This window comes from Vanessa cardui, chromosome 30 (assembly GCF_905220365.1).
Source record: "Vanessa cardui chromosome 30, ilVanCard2.1, whole genome shotgun sequence".
Classification (NCBI taxonomy): Eukaryota; Metazoa; Arthropoda; class Insecta; order Lepidoptera; family Nymphalidae; genus Vanessa; species Vanessa cardui.
In genome coordinates, this window is record NC_061152.1 from 4,267,720 (window position 1) to 4,285,410 (window position 17,691).

General features: G+C 34.2%; 2 protein-coding genes across 2 annotated transcripts; one reads left to right on the forward strand and one right to left on the reverse strand.

The window, feature by feature from the left end:
• On the reverse strand, window positions 1-3,241 carry LOC124542212. The gene has a single exon (XM_047120157.1). It carries the CDS (start codon window positions 3,044-3,046, stop codon window positions 20-22), a length of 3,027 nt encoding a protein of 1,008 aa, XP_046976113.1. The 5' UTR covers window positions 3,047-3,241; the 3' UTR covers window positions 1-19.
• A 295-nt stretch (window positions 3,242-3,536) lies between these two features.
• LOC124542157 lies at window positions 3,537-9,207 on the forward strand. The gene is made up of 3 exons (XM_047120092.1): window positions 3,537-3,669; window positions 5,229-7,808; window positions 9,086-9,207. The coding sequence occupies exon 2, from the start codon at window positions 5,501-5,503 to the stop codon at window positions 7,805-7,807; it is 2,307 nt and encodes a 768-aa protein (XP_046976048.1). The 5' UTR covers window positions 3,537-3,669; window positions 5,229-5,500; the 3' UTR covers window position 7,808; window positions 9,086-9,207.
• The last annotated feature ends 8,484 nt before the right edge of the window (window positions 9,208-17,691 follow it).

The following is a 17,691-nucleotide window of genomic DNA, read 5'->3' on the forward strand; positions in this document are numbered from 1 at the left end:
GCAAATTCAGCTGACTGGATCAATTCTTCTTTGTAGATTTTCTCTTCGCGGGCGTTTTATCCAAAACCTTCATAGCTTTAACTATCGCTTGTCCAAAATCTTGCATTTTCGGCTTGTAGCTGTATGACTTATTTTTATACGGATTCGATTTCGGAATATCCGAAACGCTCTTGTTACCCAAGAGGTGAGCCAAGGGATTCACGCTGACTAACTTCGTTCCATTCGGTAATGTTATATTCGTCTGTTTTGGCGGTTCGACAGTTGGCTGTTGTTTCTCGTGTAAGACCTCGTCGATTTTGACGATTTTATAGAAAGGCGCTTTGGGCGCCAGGTGACCTATCCTCACGTTATTATACGACAACAGATCTTTAAGAACGATTGTCCTTTTCAAATGATTTACTTTAGTTGGATCTTCTAAGAGTACTTCGCGCCCAACTTCCGGTATTAATTCAGATTTATTGCGGACCTCATCGTCGTAGGACTCATCGAAATAAGATCGATCGTTTGTTTTATTGAAATTAGCACTTTCATTTTCAAGGTTTAATGTTGGTGCTACATAATCACAATAAACTAATTTTATACTTACTTTGTGTTCTTGCCTTTCTTCCTCTTTGAACTTAACTGGCATTTTTAGTTGCGGACGCTGCGCTATCACCGTGGGTTCTGGTTTAAACTTTGTCATTTTTATAAGTGATCTCGTTTCATCTTTCTCAACCGGCCGTATGGAAAGGCTGTTGGATATGGATATCTTCTTAGCTGAAGGATCGTTTGCATCCGGTTTGAAAGTCTCTAGAAACTTTTTGACTGATATTTTGTCACTTTCGACCCTCGTTATCGTCGCTTGTGTGTTATTTGTTTCGAAGGGTACCCTCTGAATTGTCTTCGATATTATATTATCCGCTGCTTTAGCTGTCATTTCTTTGTCGCTCTTGCGTTTATCCAGTAATTTCCTGAGTGTTTCTGTTAATTTCGAACTGGAATGTTCAGTTTTCATGTGATCGTTAAGTTCATCTTTCGTTTTGAACTTTTCGAAACATTTCACGCACGTCTTGTGACCTTTCTTCATATGCAAACTCATATGTCGATGGTAGTTTTGGTATGTGTAACAGTTGCGATCACATTTGAAACAAATGAACTTCATTTTCTTCCGACCGTACTGTATGGCGTCCTTCGATGGTTTCCTACGTTTAATTTTCCGTTTTCTTGTACGTTTAGGTTTCTTGTTTACGATTTTCGATAAAGGAACATCGGAATCGTCCGACGAATCAGATACGTCGCATGTTTTCTGTCTCTTTCTAGATCGCGTCGGCTGAGCTTTCGTTTTACGTTTCTGCACGCGCGCTTTTCGTTTCACTTCCGTTTCCGTTTGATCTGCTTCCGTTTCTGTCACGGTCATGAAATCTGAATTAACATTAACTAGTTTGACACTGGGCTTTTCATGATTATCATTTGGATTAGTTTGATCATTATTCATTTGTATCGCAGCTTCATCTTCTACTTTACTATTCGATAATTCGCAAGATTCTTTTGTTTTTTCATTTCCAACAGCAGTTGTTTCTTTCAGATCTTCATTTACACTTGATTTCTCTTTATCTAAATCAGCATTTGTTTTTTCATTCACAATAGCAGTTGTTTCTTCAAGTTTTTCAGTTACTTCTGATTTCTCCTTTTCTAAATCTGCATCAACATTAGCTTCAGATTCTACTTTACTCGAGACTTCAGTAGCATTGATATTTTCATTTATATTTCTTTCACTATCTCCAATCTCCTCACTTTCATTATCATTCTCATTTTGTATTTTTTTTAAATCGTTTTCAGCATTATTTGTACACATTTCATTATCGCTCTCCTTGTTCGTTGATTCTGCAATATCCATGTTTCTCGGTTGGAATGGCTTCTCAGACTTTTTATCGGTGAAGAACACATGGTAATTGCTGTTGAACTCCACAAAGCCAACGCTTTTATGATCCAATTTTATATGAAGAGTAAAATTCTTACGTATCCTGTAATCTATATTACATATTTTGCACGTATATGGGTTAATATCTCTGTGTTTTGTGAAAAAATGCCCAAATAACAATTTCGGATGCTTAAAAACAATATTGCAATATATACAATTATATTTATAAAGGTGCAAGTTATGCTTATGAGATCTATCTATATGTTTTTTGAGTGCATTCAACCCGATGAACGGTCTGCGGCAGTATTTACAGTTCTCAAACTGTACAGGAGTTCGGTGCGAATGCGTTGTGACATGATGAGCGAATTTTTCCACAGAATCAAACAACTCATTGCACGGTATACACTTCATACTAGAACATTCTTTCAAGTGTGATTTCAGTTTTGTAAAATGAAAGTATTTATCACACTTCGGGCATTGCTTTTTTCCATTATTAACATCAGTTTCCTTCTTCTTGTGAGATTTACAGTGATGTTCGAGTCTGGACTTCCAGGCGTACACATTACAGCATGTATTACACGATAGAGATTTGCATTTGTTCGTCACAAGATGATCTATGTACTCGGAAACTTTTGGAGTTGATAATTCACACACAACACACTTGTATAAGTAATTTTCGTGCAAACCTTTGAAGAATTTACGTATATTTATGTTGATTAGTGACGACAGCTCCGGAAAGCAGTGCTGCAACATCAAACCGTCTTCACTATCGCGATGTTTTTCGTACTCATGGTACTCCAAGTCTTTTTTGTTCTTAAATACTTTTATACAGTTCGAACATGCGATTTTTGGATAGTAAAATGAACTTTTGTGTTTTTTCTCGTGTCGTGATACACTTTGGGCATCATTAAACACTCTAGTACAATATTTACAAATCTTCAAAGTACTTAAATGCGCATTCCTAATGTGTAATGAATAGGCTTCAATATCACTGAAAATACGGGAACAGAAGTCACAAAATCTATGTTTGCTGGTTTCGTTCAAGTGATATTGAATAATATGTAGTTTCAAGTCATCAATATCAAGGAATTCAGCGTAACAAATACCGCAAATGTTATCATTGTCCAAATCTATATATTCATCCATATTTATTTAACCTGATTATCTCCGCTTGTGTACGTTCATAATTATTACATGTCAATAAGTAAGTTTTTTATTAACATGGAATTCTTTCTTATTTCCTTGCTATTATTTTATTTTTTCATAAATATTGAATTTTATACATAAATCTCAATTGACAGTTTTCATTGACAATCGGAAAAATATTTCTTTTTTCAATTCATCTGTTAGCACAGAATAAACGGGTTTACGATCGCTTATTTTTTCAACGTCAAAATCAAAACAACCTGTTAATAATTATACAAAGAAATAATTTTCACTCTTTCTAAGTGCATAGTATTATTCCATTTTATTGATAACATTATTGATTAAATTTCAAAATTATGATAAAATACAAAATACGAATTATTTTAATTTGAAAATTACGTTCGTAATTCTAATCTATCTACGAAATATATATTTTTTTCAATATCTTTATTTACATGATATATAATATATATAATCTGTAGAAGTTGTCTATAGCGTACAGACTACAGTGGTTCCTATTCTCTATATCTAATATCTATCATGTCACCAAAAGACTGTCACCGAATGCCCGTACTGATTTTATAGGCGGTTTTCGCTGCCATGCACAAATTCAAGATTTACAGGTAATTATTATACATATCCCAGTAGTTATCTGCATCTAGAGCATATAAGCATATAATTCAAATATTAATTATTTGCACAATCATTATAACCTAACTTTTTGTATGTTCGTCGCTACTGGTTATTTTGATTGTAAATAATTATTTTATCGTAATTCAACTCATAAGTATATTTAGTTTCCTTTTAATAATACAAAATGTTAGTTAATCTTTTTTACATAGTGCTTAGAACAGGAAAACTTTGTGATTTCCATTTATTTGCGTTATCCTTTTAAGTAGGCTAAACGATATATAACGATACATTGTTTACTTAACTAGCTACGTGTAATGTTAATTTATAAATATATAACATCTATAATGTTTAATTTCAAAGATTTATGTGTTTACACAAGGAAAACATTCATATTTTTATTTTATAGTAAATATTATTGTAAGAAAAATACTTAAGATTGATTTATAACTGTGAGCTTCGTAAAGGAATATTAGTTATAAATATCATCACTTTCAATACAACAAAAGACAAAGATATATAAATATAATTTACCCTATAGCATATATATAATGCATATAATGTAAATTTATAATTTTTATTAGTATTAGATCCTTTGGAGAGGTTTTCTGTAGATTACCCTCAAAACAAAAAAATAAATCTTTACAATATTAGTACAGATTGAAATGAACATATATATTATATAAAAGCCTTTTAATATCCCACTGTTCGTTTAACATCTTCATTTGTCAGAGCATCTTCCATCATGCAGCTCCAGTGCTGGCTGATGGATACACAACTAACAGATTTTCACCTGTCACATGTTCGTTTCCTCACAATATTTTCCTAATAAAGATATGGAAATAGAAGATTATATTATATAACAAGTATTCTGATAAAAGAATTTCATTTAAAATGATATACCTTTGTTTAGCTAACGATTAGTCCTACTATATTAATATCATAAATAAACATTGTACTTTATAAATATTTATATGAATGTCTTGATAAGAAAACATTGTTTAATAAGATCTATTGCTTGATTAAAAGATTATGGGTGATACAAAGTGCCGAGTGCTCGTTTGTTGATATGACATTTATTTATGCATTCAAGTTTTGAACCGTCAATACTTTAACTCCAGTTGGTACTGTTTTAGCGGAATGGCCCCCAATATATTCATTTTTCCTAGGCGAGCAACCTAGCGTAGATTGATCAAGCTTGATTGATCAATTTGCTGTTGAATGTTGTTTATTTGACTGTTTTACTCTTATGGTTGGAATAGATTACAAAATATTAAACGACATTAGGAATGATTCCGCATAATTCACCTTTTACTGTCAGATCAATCTTAGATCATTATGAATAATAAGTAAGGTAGTTAATTTGTAAACTCTATCTTAAAAATTAACTATTTTTAAGGATATGAGGATTAATGGCATATTCCACGTTGTTTTAATACAATGTAAAGTGTGGGATTGTAAATATATTTATAGCCTTTTTTTGTAGTCTAGCCCGTTTCATCTCGTTGAAAGTAAATTTCGTATTTTAAAATATTTTTTGTTTGCATTACAGATCTTGAAATGCGGTGATAGTCTTCAGATCAAACCAGTTCAAAACAAATAAAAAATTCGACCCAACCTCTCTTGGATAACAAAATCAAAAACAAAGCACAAATTACAAAAAAAAAAAAAAAAACAATCGTACGGGCACCGCATCACGTCGAATTATTCGCGTGCGACATTATTCTCGGCGAAAACCGAGATTGGTCTATGAAACAGTTTACAGATATATTTTATTTTGTATAACCTTTACCGCGAGGGTGCGACTAATTATATAAATCAAATATGTCCGAATCAAATGACAGTTTGGATGTGTTGTGCGAAGGCGTGTCGGAACTCACCGTTCTTTCGTTCCGGAAGCTTGACGACGTGAAACGATTGGCCAAGCACTTCCGCAATGTCATAAACGATCCAAAAACGCAACAGAGTGCGGTTATTTTGCGTTATTTGAAGAACTTGGACGAAACACATCGCAAGATATTCCTCAAGAAACGTGAGGGCGTTGAAGTGGAGTACATATTTACGACGGAGAAGAAGAGCAGCTTGCAGAGGCAGCGTTTCAACAGCTTGCCCGTAAGCGATGTGCCGGACATACTTAAAACTGAGTTCTCGATCGCCGAGACAGCAAAACAGAGCCATATATGTACGGATTGTCAGGTCGAAATCGAGCTAAACGATGACGAACCTCTGCTGGAATCCCTTCAGAAACACTTCAATCTCGATGTCCATTTACCCAAGTTGAAAAGGGAGAGCATCGATGTGGCTGAACCAATTATTTTGCCGAAAATGTCGAGGCGTCTCTCCGCTATGGAGAGCGGTGATAACCCAGGACAAAGCATCGAACACATTATACAGTTAGTGAAGCCAATGGAAAAGTTGGAGAAGACATTCCTAAGTAAGTTGGAGACGTCGTTGATAAGAAACATGCCGGATAACTCGGAGGCAAGCATAGACGCAGCGATAAAATTCTATCAGACGTTGTACGATAAGCTCTGTCAAGATATGATGTCTATTGATTTTTCGACTCAAACGAGCTCGGTCGCGCCGATAATTATGAGCATCAAGGACAATGTGAATCAGAATTTCGCAGCTGACGCTAACAAGAACTTCGATAATGACGACGGCGACCAGAATAACGAGAGACCGCTCAAGAATCAAGTCAAGAAATATCGTTACTACGGACCTATAGAGAATTTAATTGTTAAGCTATTGACGAATCACAAACTGTTGACTCTAGTTGACGATCGTACAGGGAAACTTGCATTTTTTTGCATGGCGTGCGAATACTACACGTTAAGATTTCGTTACGACAGCGTCTTGAACCACGTGTTTAGCGAGACACATATACACAACCTCGCTTGCATTCTCGAATCAGACGAAAATATATCGCAGTTCGCTAAGAACGAACCGACCATCGAAAAGATTAAAAGGTTCAACGCCCATATGACCAAACAGCTTTTATGTGACTATGGAAGGAACACTCGTGAACAAGTGCAGGAATATTGTAATCTTTGCAAGGTTGTTCTTGAAACGAATGAAAAGTTAATCTTGCATATATTGGACGAGAATCATCTCTCTAGACTATCGGATAGGCTGTACCGGACGATGAAAACGAAGAATCTTGACGGCCCGGTGCCTGATGAATGGGGGCCGAAGAGTTTGGACTGGGCGAAGTTTTTGGCCAGTGTCGGCAAACCGCTGAATAATCGCGATCACGTCGTGATTGAGAACTTTATAAAACCGTCTGGGAAGATCGCTAATTACTGTTCCTGCTGCGACATGACCCTGCGCGGTCCGCGACAGGTTTTGTTCAATCACATCCGTCAAAAGAAACATTTGCGCAATGCGGCACCGCACAAATTATCCCTTTTGTACAAGAATCAGTGCCGTCCAGCCGAATATTTCGCGAGCTTCGGTAATTATTACGTTTGCGCCATTTGTCCGACTTACATCGCTCTGCCGTCATTCGCGGCGACTGTGGAACACTTCGAGAGCACGCTGCATATCGAGACGATATCGAAATTGATAAATACGGCCTTAAATTCTGACTACGATAAGAAATTGTTGGATATGAACAAAATAATCGTCGATGGCGGCTTCAAATGCGAACTATGTGATGTATCATTCGCTGATATCAGCGAAACAGTGACGCACATCCTTTCGAATTTCGAGCACCAGAATTCGATGGTCGAATCGAGAGTGAAATCGAACAAAGGTGACATCATCAGCATATACATGCAAGGCAATTATGTTTTGCACAGCGAAGGCGCGAGTTTCACGTGCGTTCCGTGTAAAGGCGTTTTCAATTCGATACGATCTCTGCTCTTCCATTTGGTGTACGCGGACCACTTCAAACACAAGCCGTCAGCTGAGAACGTCTTTCGTTTCTATTTGGAGTTAAAGCATAACGTGAATATGCTGTCGAGGAATAAATACGTTTACTACGATTTCGGTAAACTGAAGTGCGGTGTCTGTGACGCGGACGTCGACGACGGTGAAAACGCGAAACGTCATGTTTTGTCGCCTCGCCACCGGGATAATATGGGGGCCAGTTACGTTAATATTAATTTAGATGCATCTGCTATGGAATGAGGTTAGTATTTTGTGGATTACTGTATTGTTTAACTAGTGTGTATGGCAATGATATCTTACACACACATGGGCCGTTTTCTGTGAATATGTGTCCAAGAAAGAATTCTATTATGTTCGGTTTTATCTCACTTTCGCGTACATTGCCGGACTGTAATTTCCCCATGTTGGATTAAGGCCTCCTCTCCCTTTGAGAAGGTTCTGAGCCTATTCTAACATGCTGTTCAAATTCGGGTTGTAGGATACATATGTAGCAGAATTGAGTTTAAATTACAAATGCAGGTTTCCTCACGATGTTTTATGTTACCGCCGAGCACGTGATGAATTATAAACGCAAATTAAGAATACGAAAGTTTAGTGGTTTTCGTCAGTTTGAACCCGCAATCAATTTAAGGTTAAAATGCAAGCGTTCTAAAAACTGGACCATCTCGGCACTTTCGCATTGTATCCTGCATTTGTCGACAGTTTGACTGAAATCTATTCTCTTCAAGCGATCTAGTGCTGAATGTTTTAATATATTGCTTAGATGAGACTAATACTTATTGCTGCAGCGAATTTTTATTGTTGTTGATCTCTTTTTCGAATAAATTGTTTACATTAATGTGCAACCTCTTTAAATTTAGACTATTGATGTTAAATGTACAGTCAGACAAAGAAAACCTTCGTCACTTTTCAAATACATTCCTTTATCAAGTCGTAAACTCTTAGTACCTTTTGTAACTAAAGCACTGAACTGACAACTGAATATAAAATTAAACTTACATAGTATGATAACATGATTCCAAATAGTGTAACATCTTTGGACTACGTAGTTTTATATAAACATGAAATTTTTTAACGGTGTAATTAATCATTACAAATTTAAGTTAGATATGATATCTTCTACTGAATTGTCAAAATATGTCTGTCAGTTATAACGGATTTGAATCGTGTATATTAATTATTTTTGGCATCCCGACGTTTCGAGCACTTTACAACGTTCGTGGTCACAAACTAGTTATAACGGATTTGAATTGCGTACATTAATTATTTTTGGCATCCCGACGTTTCGAGCACTTTACAGCGTTCGTGGTCAAATCCGTTATAACTAGTTCGTGACCACGAACAGAGATTTGGTCGAGATGCCAAAAATAATTAATATACGCGATATCTGTCAGTGTCATATATTCTCGATCCAGAAGGCAGATTATCGCTCACACTGAGCACGCGAAAATAGATCTTAAGGACGAATCTTTTCCTACCCCTGTACTTGTTTATAAATGTTTTGTATTTTTCTTCCAGTTATGAATGTATTGCGACACCCTGCGTCGCTCGACCTCGAGTTTTAATCATGTTATACCAATATTCGCGGGTGGAGTTCTACTGAGTGAAATTTTAATAAATGAAATAATTTTCTAATTTTAGTATTGTTTTATTTACATGAACACATCCTTGATGATCGAATTTAGTTAATTCAGTATTTGAATTGACTTCAAAAAGGAGGAGGTTATCAATTCGTCTGTATTTTTTTTTATGTTTGTTATCTCAACTTTTCACTGGGTGGACCGATTTTGATATTTTTTTGTTTGAAAGGTAGTGTTTCCGGCTCCAAATATTACAATAACTATAACTACGCTATATAATCGTAAATCAACTTTTAAGTAGTCTAATATTTTTCATTTCATTTTACCTAGGAGAACTCTAAAAAATATGTGAAATATGCAATTATTTTTATTACTTTTTAGTGCATTTTTATTTGCTTTGTTTGAAGTCGGTTTTTCTTTTTGTTAAAATTTATATTTATATAGACTAGAGTTACAGGGTAACCCTAGCTTTCAATACGATTTTATGACATTTGATTCTGTATCATAATTTATATCTCATTATTATTGCATATTATTAATATAGCAGAGGCTATTGAATTTAGTTTATTATATATATATATATATATACAATTATTATTGTAATTAATTCAATCAATAATTTGTAAAACTGTAATTCATACTATTTTATACGGCACAGCATTTAATACATCACCTTAGAAACTTCAACACATATTAGTATTTGTTTACTATATTGTATATGTCTTACACATATAAATCTACCTCTTGAATCTTACTATTAAAAATAATGGAAGCAAATTCCGTTCTGTAATTTTAAAGATCTAAGCATACATAGGGACAGACAGAGGTCAGCAACTTTGTAATTATACTTTATATACCCCAAACTATTATGCCATGTGACATAACACTGAAAGTAACCAAAATATACTAAACGAGCAGTGTCAATATCAGTTAGCTGTCTAACTTTTCTGACCGCATATACTGCGGAGCTGATTTCCTGGAAAGGGCGATAAATGAGGACTCCACTGAAGTCTGTAGTCCCATGCCATTCCTTAAAATACCGTAGAATCGGCGTCAAGACGATCACCGTTTTAATATATATCATTTGCCTTCTAACATTGGGTAGGGTAAAATAATAATAATATTTAATTTATTTCAGACTTATTTTTAACTTAAGAACTATTGTTAGTACTTGAAATAAACATAAGAAAATAAAAAAAATAATTAATTAAAACTAAATAAAATTACATCAGTCAGGTGTAGTAGTAAACTAGACATTTTGTTTTTTGAACATTTTGAGTATTAACTGTAAACCAATATTAGATATATCTGTGACAATGCGCCGTTCACATCATAGTCTGTTTATTTCCAGCAATTGTAAATATAAAAATAATTGTAAATCTGGTTATTTAACAGAGAAATTTTGCGAAATGTTGACGTTTAAATTTTGACGATTTAAAAATTCTCGCGATCTGCTTGTATTGGTCAGTGGTTTGTAAAGTGTGAGCTCGCTGACAAAACAATTTAAACCTTGTCTACCTAAGAATAGAGCAGTTATAGTTTTTTAGGGTTTTTATTCCATAGATAAAGATTTTTATCAACCAAAAAAAAAGTGATTTTCATTTTATAAATAAAGTTTTGCGCAAAAAGTGACGTCACAAAGCTAGGGCATAGACTATAACATAGTTTATGGATAGCCCTAGTTTCTGCTTGCGGCGTCGCTTGCCTTTTGATAAGTGGAAGACTTAATATTAAATATGATATGAATTATAATTATCTATTCCATTCAATTCTTAGTTTGGCTTTTAGTTGTGCCGACAGGGCACAAATTATTTCGCCAATGTCACATAGGATGGAGAAGACACGAAAGTGATTGATTGGTACGGTTGAGAATTCTGTAAATTTCGCACTGCTGGGATAAGGCGTCCTCTTCCATTAAGGAAAGGGTGAGGGCTTGGAACATATTGTTGGTCGAATGCACATGTGGCAGAATTTCGATGAAATTAGACACATGCAGGTTTCCTCACGATGTTTTCCTTCACCGCCGGGCACGAGATGAATTATAAACACAAATTAAGCACATATATATAGTGGTGCTTGCCTGGGTTTGAACCCACAATCATCGGTTAACTAACCACTGGGCCATCTCTCGATCTCAGCTCGAGAAAATAAACACAATTAAACTTTAAAGCCAAGAATAGTAGTCGTAATTTCCCTGTTAATCCTTTGTATAATTATCTATGAACTACAGACGTATATCTGTTATTTTGTAAAATCATTATTGAATTGACTTTTTAATCTGACATTGACAGATACTCGTTATGGCGGCAAAATTGACGGATACCTTTTTCTCATTTGGCGTCGTATAAAATCTATAATAATTTTATGAATATGAAAGTAACTCTGTCTGTCTGTTGCTCTTTCACGACCAAACCGCTCAACCTATTTTGATGAAATTTGGTATGAAGCGAACTTGAACTCCATGAAAGGAAATAGGCTAGATACTTTTGCCTAACAGATGACAACCAACATTCTAAAACGGCGGGTGACTACTAGTATTAACTATAATTATTATAAAATACTATGGGATATAGAAAAGAGTCGAGATGGCCCAGTGGTAAGAACGCGCGCATCTTAACCGATGATTGCGGTTTCAAACCAAGGCAAGCACCGCTGATTCATGTGCTTAATTTGTCTTTATAATTCATCTCATACTCTGCGGTGAAGAAAAAAATCGTGAGGAAACCTGCATGTGACAAATTTTCATAGAAATTCTGCCACATGTGTATTCCACCAACCCGCATTGGAACAGCGTAGTGGAATATGTTCCAAACCTTCTCCTCAAAGGGAGAGGAGGCCTTCAGCGCAGCAGTGGGAATTTACAGGCTGTTGATGATGATATATGACTACAGGATACACAAGTAACATCGTTTATTTCTGAGTTAAAAGATTTTTCAATCACGATTACCTAAAGTCGTCAATACGCCACCAACCGAAGTAAGATGATGACTTAGATAATTGAATTTTAATTTAAAAATATATATATAGCTACGTATATGCCGATCAGGACCGTATTTAGGGGAGGGCAACCGGGGCAACTGCCCTGGGGCCTCCACATGAGAGGGGACTACAGTTTTCAGCAAGTTAACAAATACTGAGATATAGTCAAATTATAATAATGTTACTATTTAATATTTTAAAAGTTACCGATACAAATACGAAAAAATTCATAGCTTACTGATTGAAATAAAAAAAACTAATTAATTCATAATAATATAATTATTAGGATGTTCACGCTTCTGTTTGTTTAGGGCCCTCACTTCTTTGTGGCCCCGGGGCCTCCACATCTTTAAATCCGACTCTGATGCCGATAGCTACTTGAGTGTTGGACCTTCTTCCACATATTCAAAAACCGTTTAAAAATATATTAAGTAAAATCTTTTAAGTAACAATTATCATTAATCAAATCAAAAATAATTTTAAGAGCCTAAATTTTTAAAAATAATTTGTTACGAACATGTAAGTACTTAAAATAACGCCCAAGTGTAGTTAACGTTATATTATTTTTTAATTTTACTAAATTGTTGGTTCATAATTTATAAAACACATATTTTTTTTTTATATTTGTCAACCAAAATACATGTGAAGAAATTTTTAGGTTATAGCAGAAAAAAAATAAAGACTCCTAATATGTCCGTGATATTTTTTTTACAGCCAAGATAATTAGGCTGAATTTAAAAACATAAATTAAAAAACAAATCGACATAATATAATGTGTTAAACATGTCACTGAAAATATTAATCTTTAAGAAAAGTCAAATAAAAGAAAGTTATAAAAATATTCTAGGCATTCAAAAATGTTCCATAGCCATATTAAAGTTATTATAAATGCATTCAAGAACGATAGCGAATTGATTGAAAAATTGAGATTACAAATACTCCCATAAAATCTCTTTGCTCTGATTGGCTAACGAACCGACCAATGACGTGAGTTTCTATCCCTTTCCGTTTGGCTTGCTTTTTTCTTTTGTTTGAAATTAGAACGATATTTCATTGCCTCTACTAAGGCAGATATTTAGAGCTTTTCTTTTTATGTATGTAGGGAAAATTATTAAAGACTTTTTACTAATAATACCATTAGCTAAGAACTATTAAACTTGTAAGCGATTATACACGGTTAGTAAATCTTTTGTGTATTGAATACTTACGCTTTTAAACCGGGATCAATAAACGTTCGAAAGAGAAAAAGTGAGCTGCGATGGCCCAGTGGTTAGAACGCGTGTATCTTAACCGATGATTTCGGGTTCAAACCAAGGCAAGCACCACTATATATATATGTGCTTAATTTGTCTTTATAATTCATCTCGTGCTCGGTGGTGAAGGAAAACATCGTAAGGAAACCTACATGTGTCTAATTCATCGAAATTCCACCAACTCGCATTGGAACAGCGTGGTGGTATATGTTCCAAAGCCTCTCCTTAATGGAAGAGGCACCTTAGACCAGCAGTGGGAAATTTTCAGGCTGTTACTTTACTTTTAAACGTTCGAAAATATTCAATTGTAATATTTATAAGATTCGTTACGGAATATTTGTGTGCTATAAAAATTTTACGAATTTTTAGACGATTGCAAACTTCGGGAATAAAACGATTAGATCCAAGCTACATCATGATAAAAAATTACAATTTGTCGTAACTCCATGATTTCAGAAAATTTCGATAGAGTCGGAATAGTATCGGAAATATACCTACTGATACCTAAATGTCTAAATTATCAGTGTTTCTTTACTATATTTTCTTTTTTTTTATGCTTTTGGTTTAAATATGATTCAAGAGGAAGATTTATATGTATAATAGGTATCTACCTACATGTATATTTTGGAGGGAAATACTGATAAAATCAAAATCAAAATAAACTATTCAAGTAGGCTTTTACAAGCACTTTTGAATCGTCATTTAACAATTAAGTGAAGCTACCACCGGTTCGGAATGTAGATTATATCGAGAAAAACCGGTAAGAAACTCAGTAGTTACCTACTCTTTTTCAACATTTAAAAAAATACAAAGTCATGTTAGTTAATACAATTATTTAAATTAATATATCCTGCCTGGAAGTCAACAGGTTTTAATTCTACGCTTTTTTATCATCTACAAAATCTTATCGAATAATACGTATGCCTTTTTTACCAATGTATTTCGAAAGCCAGGGGGGCTTCAAATCTTTCCAAATTTTTTTCTAATTTGGTATTTCAACAAATCATTATTTTCAAGAATAATGAAAGTTTCTTTGTCTATTCTAACAAATGCGTGTTCTGTCTAATTCATAGGGGCTTCATTAACCTAATGTGCCCAGGGGCCAGGGCCTCCAATAGAGACGTCCCTACATCTTAGACATAGTTAATGTTCCTTACAGAATTGTCTATGGGTGGTGGTGAACACTTACCATCAGGTGGTCCATTTGCTCGTCTACCTTCTACTAATCTACTAATATTATAAATGCGAAAGTTTGTGAGGATGTGTGTATGTTTGTTACTCTTTCACGATAAAACTACTCTACAAATTTGGATGAAATTTAACAGTAATATAGGTTATACATCAGAATAACACATAGGCTACAGTTTATAACGATTTTATGTAATTTTAGTCATAATATAACGATATAAGTAACCGTGTGAAGCGTTAGTATATCATAAAATTAAAATCAAAATAAACTTTATTCAAGTAGGCTTTTACAAGCACTTTTGAATCGTCATTTTACAATTAAGTGAAGCTACCACCGGTTCGGAAAGTAAATTCTACCGAGAAGAACCGGCAAGAAACTTAGTAGGTAGTTACTGTTTTTCAACATTTAAAAAATACAATCATATTAGTTAAATATAATTATATATGTATGTAATGTATCCTGCCTGGAAGTCAACAGGTATTAATTCCAAGCTTTTTTATCATCTACAAAATCTTGTATCGAATAATCTAGGCACGAGGTAGCGTGTCAGCCAAGTTCAGGTATATGCTTTACCTACCAATGTATTTGTTTGTAAAAACAAACGATTAGCATTTACTAAACGCCAAAGTTAAAAATATCTGATTAAAACAAACTCGTTGAATCGATTTTGATGATTTCTTAAAGAATGAAGCTAGTTGTACCCTTCACATCTGATGACCAACCCCTAAAACAGGGGGAAGGCCACTAGCTGAAAATATATCACTTCATAATACGGATAATCTATCTCTTTCATTCTTATGAATGCTTAATATATTCCGTCTCTTTCTTACCAAACTCCGCCCTGAAGAGGCGGATCCTCTTACAAATTCAGTTTAACAGTGATTCTCGCAACATAAGGACGTGTCTGGAGTTAATTCGCATAATAATACGTATATTTTTGTGTCAATATTTCGTTATATTTAAAAATAGAATACGTTTTTGTGTAATTAATTAAAGATTGTGTGATGTGATTTTGTTTTTGTGTCTGTGGTTTCAAATAAAAAAGTAAGTTTGTTTTTTTTTTGAATAACTGTTATATTACCCTTTTTAAGGATTTACTAATACTTCGAATTATTCTAAATTATTTTATATATTGTTTATTTCAACCATCTACAGTTTGTTACGTATCAATTGGTCATAAGTGTCATAGCTTTACTATGAATAGTTTGTTGTTTTAGATTTAAGAACAAAGAAATAAAAATTATTAGATACTAGCGACCCGCCCGGCTTCGCACGGTGCAATTCTGATACTAGTAGATACTACAGAATGTCTTAAGACATTCAAAGTTTTTCATTCTTTAGACAATACACACCGTTACGTCTTACAACATTAAAAACTAAAATAACCTGAGTTTATCTACTATATTGTGCGTGTATTATATATATACACGCACAATATAGTATAAACTTAAACTTTCCTCTTGATTCAATCTATCTATTAAATAAAAAAAATTAACAAAACGAAAAACCGACTTCAAACGAAACACTATTAACAAATGAATATGCAGTAAAAAGTAATAAAAATAATTGCGTACCTATTCAAAATATTTTTTAGAGTCCTCCTAAGTGAAATGAAATGAAATATTAGACTACTTAAAAGTCGGTTTAGTTGTTGTTATTGTTGTATATGTAGTTATAGTTATTGTTATATTTGGAGCCGGTGTCAATAAAAAAATTATCATAATCAGTTAAAAGTTATGAGGTAACAAACATAAAAAAGAAATACAGACGAATTGATAACCTCCCCCTTTTTAAAGTCGGTTGAAAAACATCAAAATCCGTTGCGTATTAAAGATCAACACATAGGGACAGACAGCGGTAAGCGACTTTGTTTTATACTATGTTATGATTATGATATGTCATATAGAAGATCATCTTATAAGCTATTCGAATCGAAGTAGGAATAAAGATTAAAAACCTGCGATTAACGTATTTCATGCGTTTTGTTAATAACTATATGTTGTGCTCTACTATATGTTTATGATTAATATATCTTTATTCATAACAGGACTAGATTTAATGGTCTTTAGACCCTGGGGGCAAAAAAAGTGACCCTGGAGAAAAAGAGAATACGCTCCTAATTATTAAAGTGCATAAAGTAAAGTAACAGCCTGTAAATTTCCCACTGCTGGGCTAAGGCTTCTACCATGGAGGAGGCTTGGAACATATTCCACAACGCTGTTCCAATGCGGGTAGGTAGAATGCACATGTAACAGAATTTCGACCTTTCCTTCACAAAGCGCATATTAATTTGTTTTGAAATAGTATGTTTGTATTCGGTTTTTGTTAAATACTAGCGACCCGCCCTGCCTTTACAAGACTGATACTAAATACACTACAGAATTTGTTTATTTATATCACATAAGAAACATCTAAAATCATCAGTGTATCTTTACTATGTTGACTATGTATTACATACGAAAACCTTCCTCTCGAATCAATTCATCTATTAAAAAAAACGTCATCACAATCCGTACAAACATAGTTACTTGGTGGATAGGGCTTTGTGCAAGCCCGTCTGGGTAGGTACCACACACTTATCAGTTATTCTACCGTCAAATAACAGTACTCAGTATTGTTGTGTTCCGGTTTGAAGGGTGAGTGAGCCAGTGTAACTGCAGGCACAAGGGACATAACAACTTAGTTCCCAAGGTTGATGGCGCATTGACGATGTAAGGAATAGTTAATATTTCTTACAGCGTCATTGCCTATGGGTGATGGTGACCACTTACCATCAGGTGGCCCATCTGCTCGTCCGCCAACTTATACCATAAAAAAAGGGACAGAGAAAGCGACTTTGTTTTATACGATTTTGTTTACTTTCATAAGACGCCAAAATAATTTAACAAGGAAGTGAAAATATTTCCATAAAACATTGTGATGATGAACTTCAAATATACATAAACGAGTAATAAAGTATCCGTGTGTTCGTAACGTAATATAAACATTACGAACGAATGTGGTCCACACGTGTAGAGTTACAGTTCCTTAATAAAAATTACGAGTTGCCAGACTGGAGTTGCTATCGGAAGTAACATGAAATGATATTCGTATATGTCAATAAATCCTTCTTTTTTCTTGGTA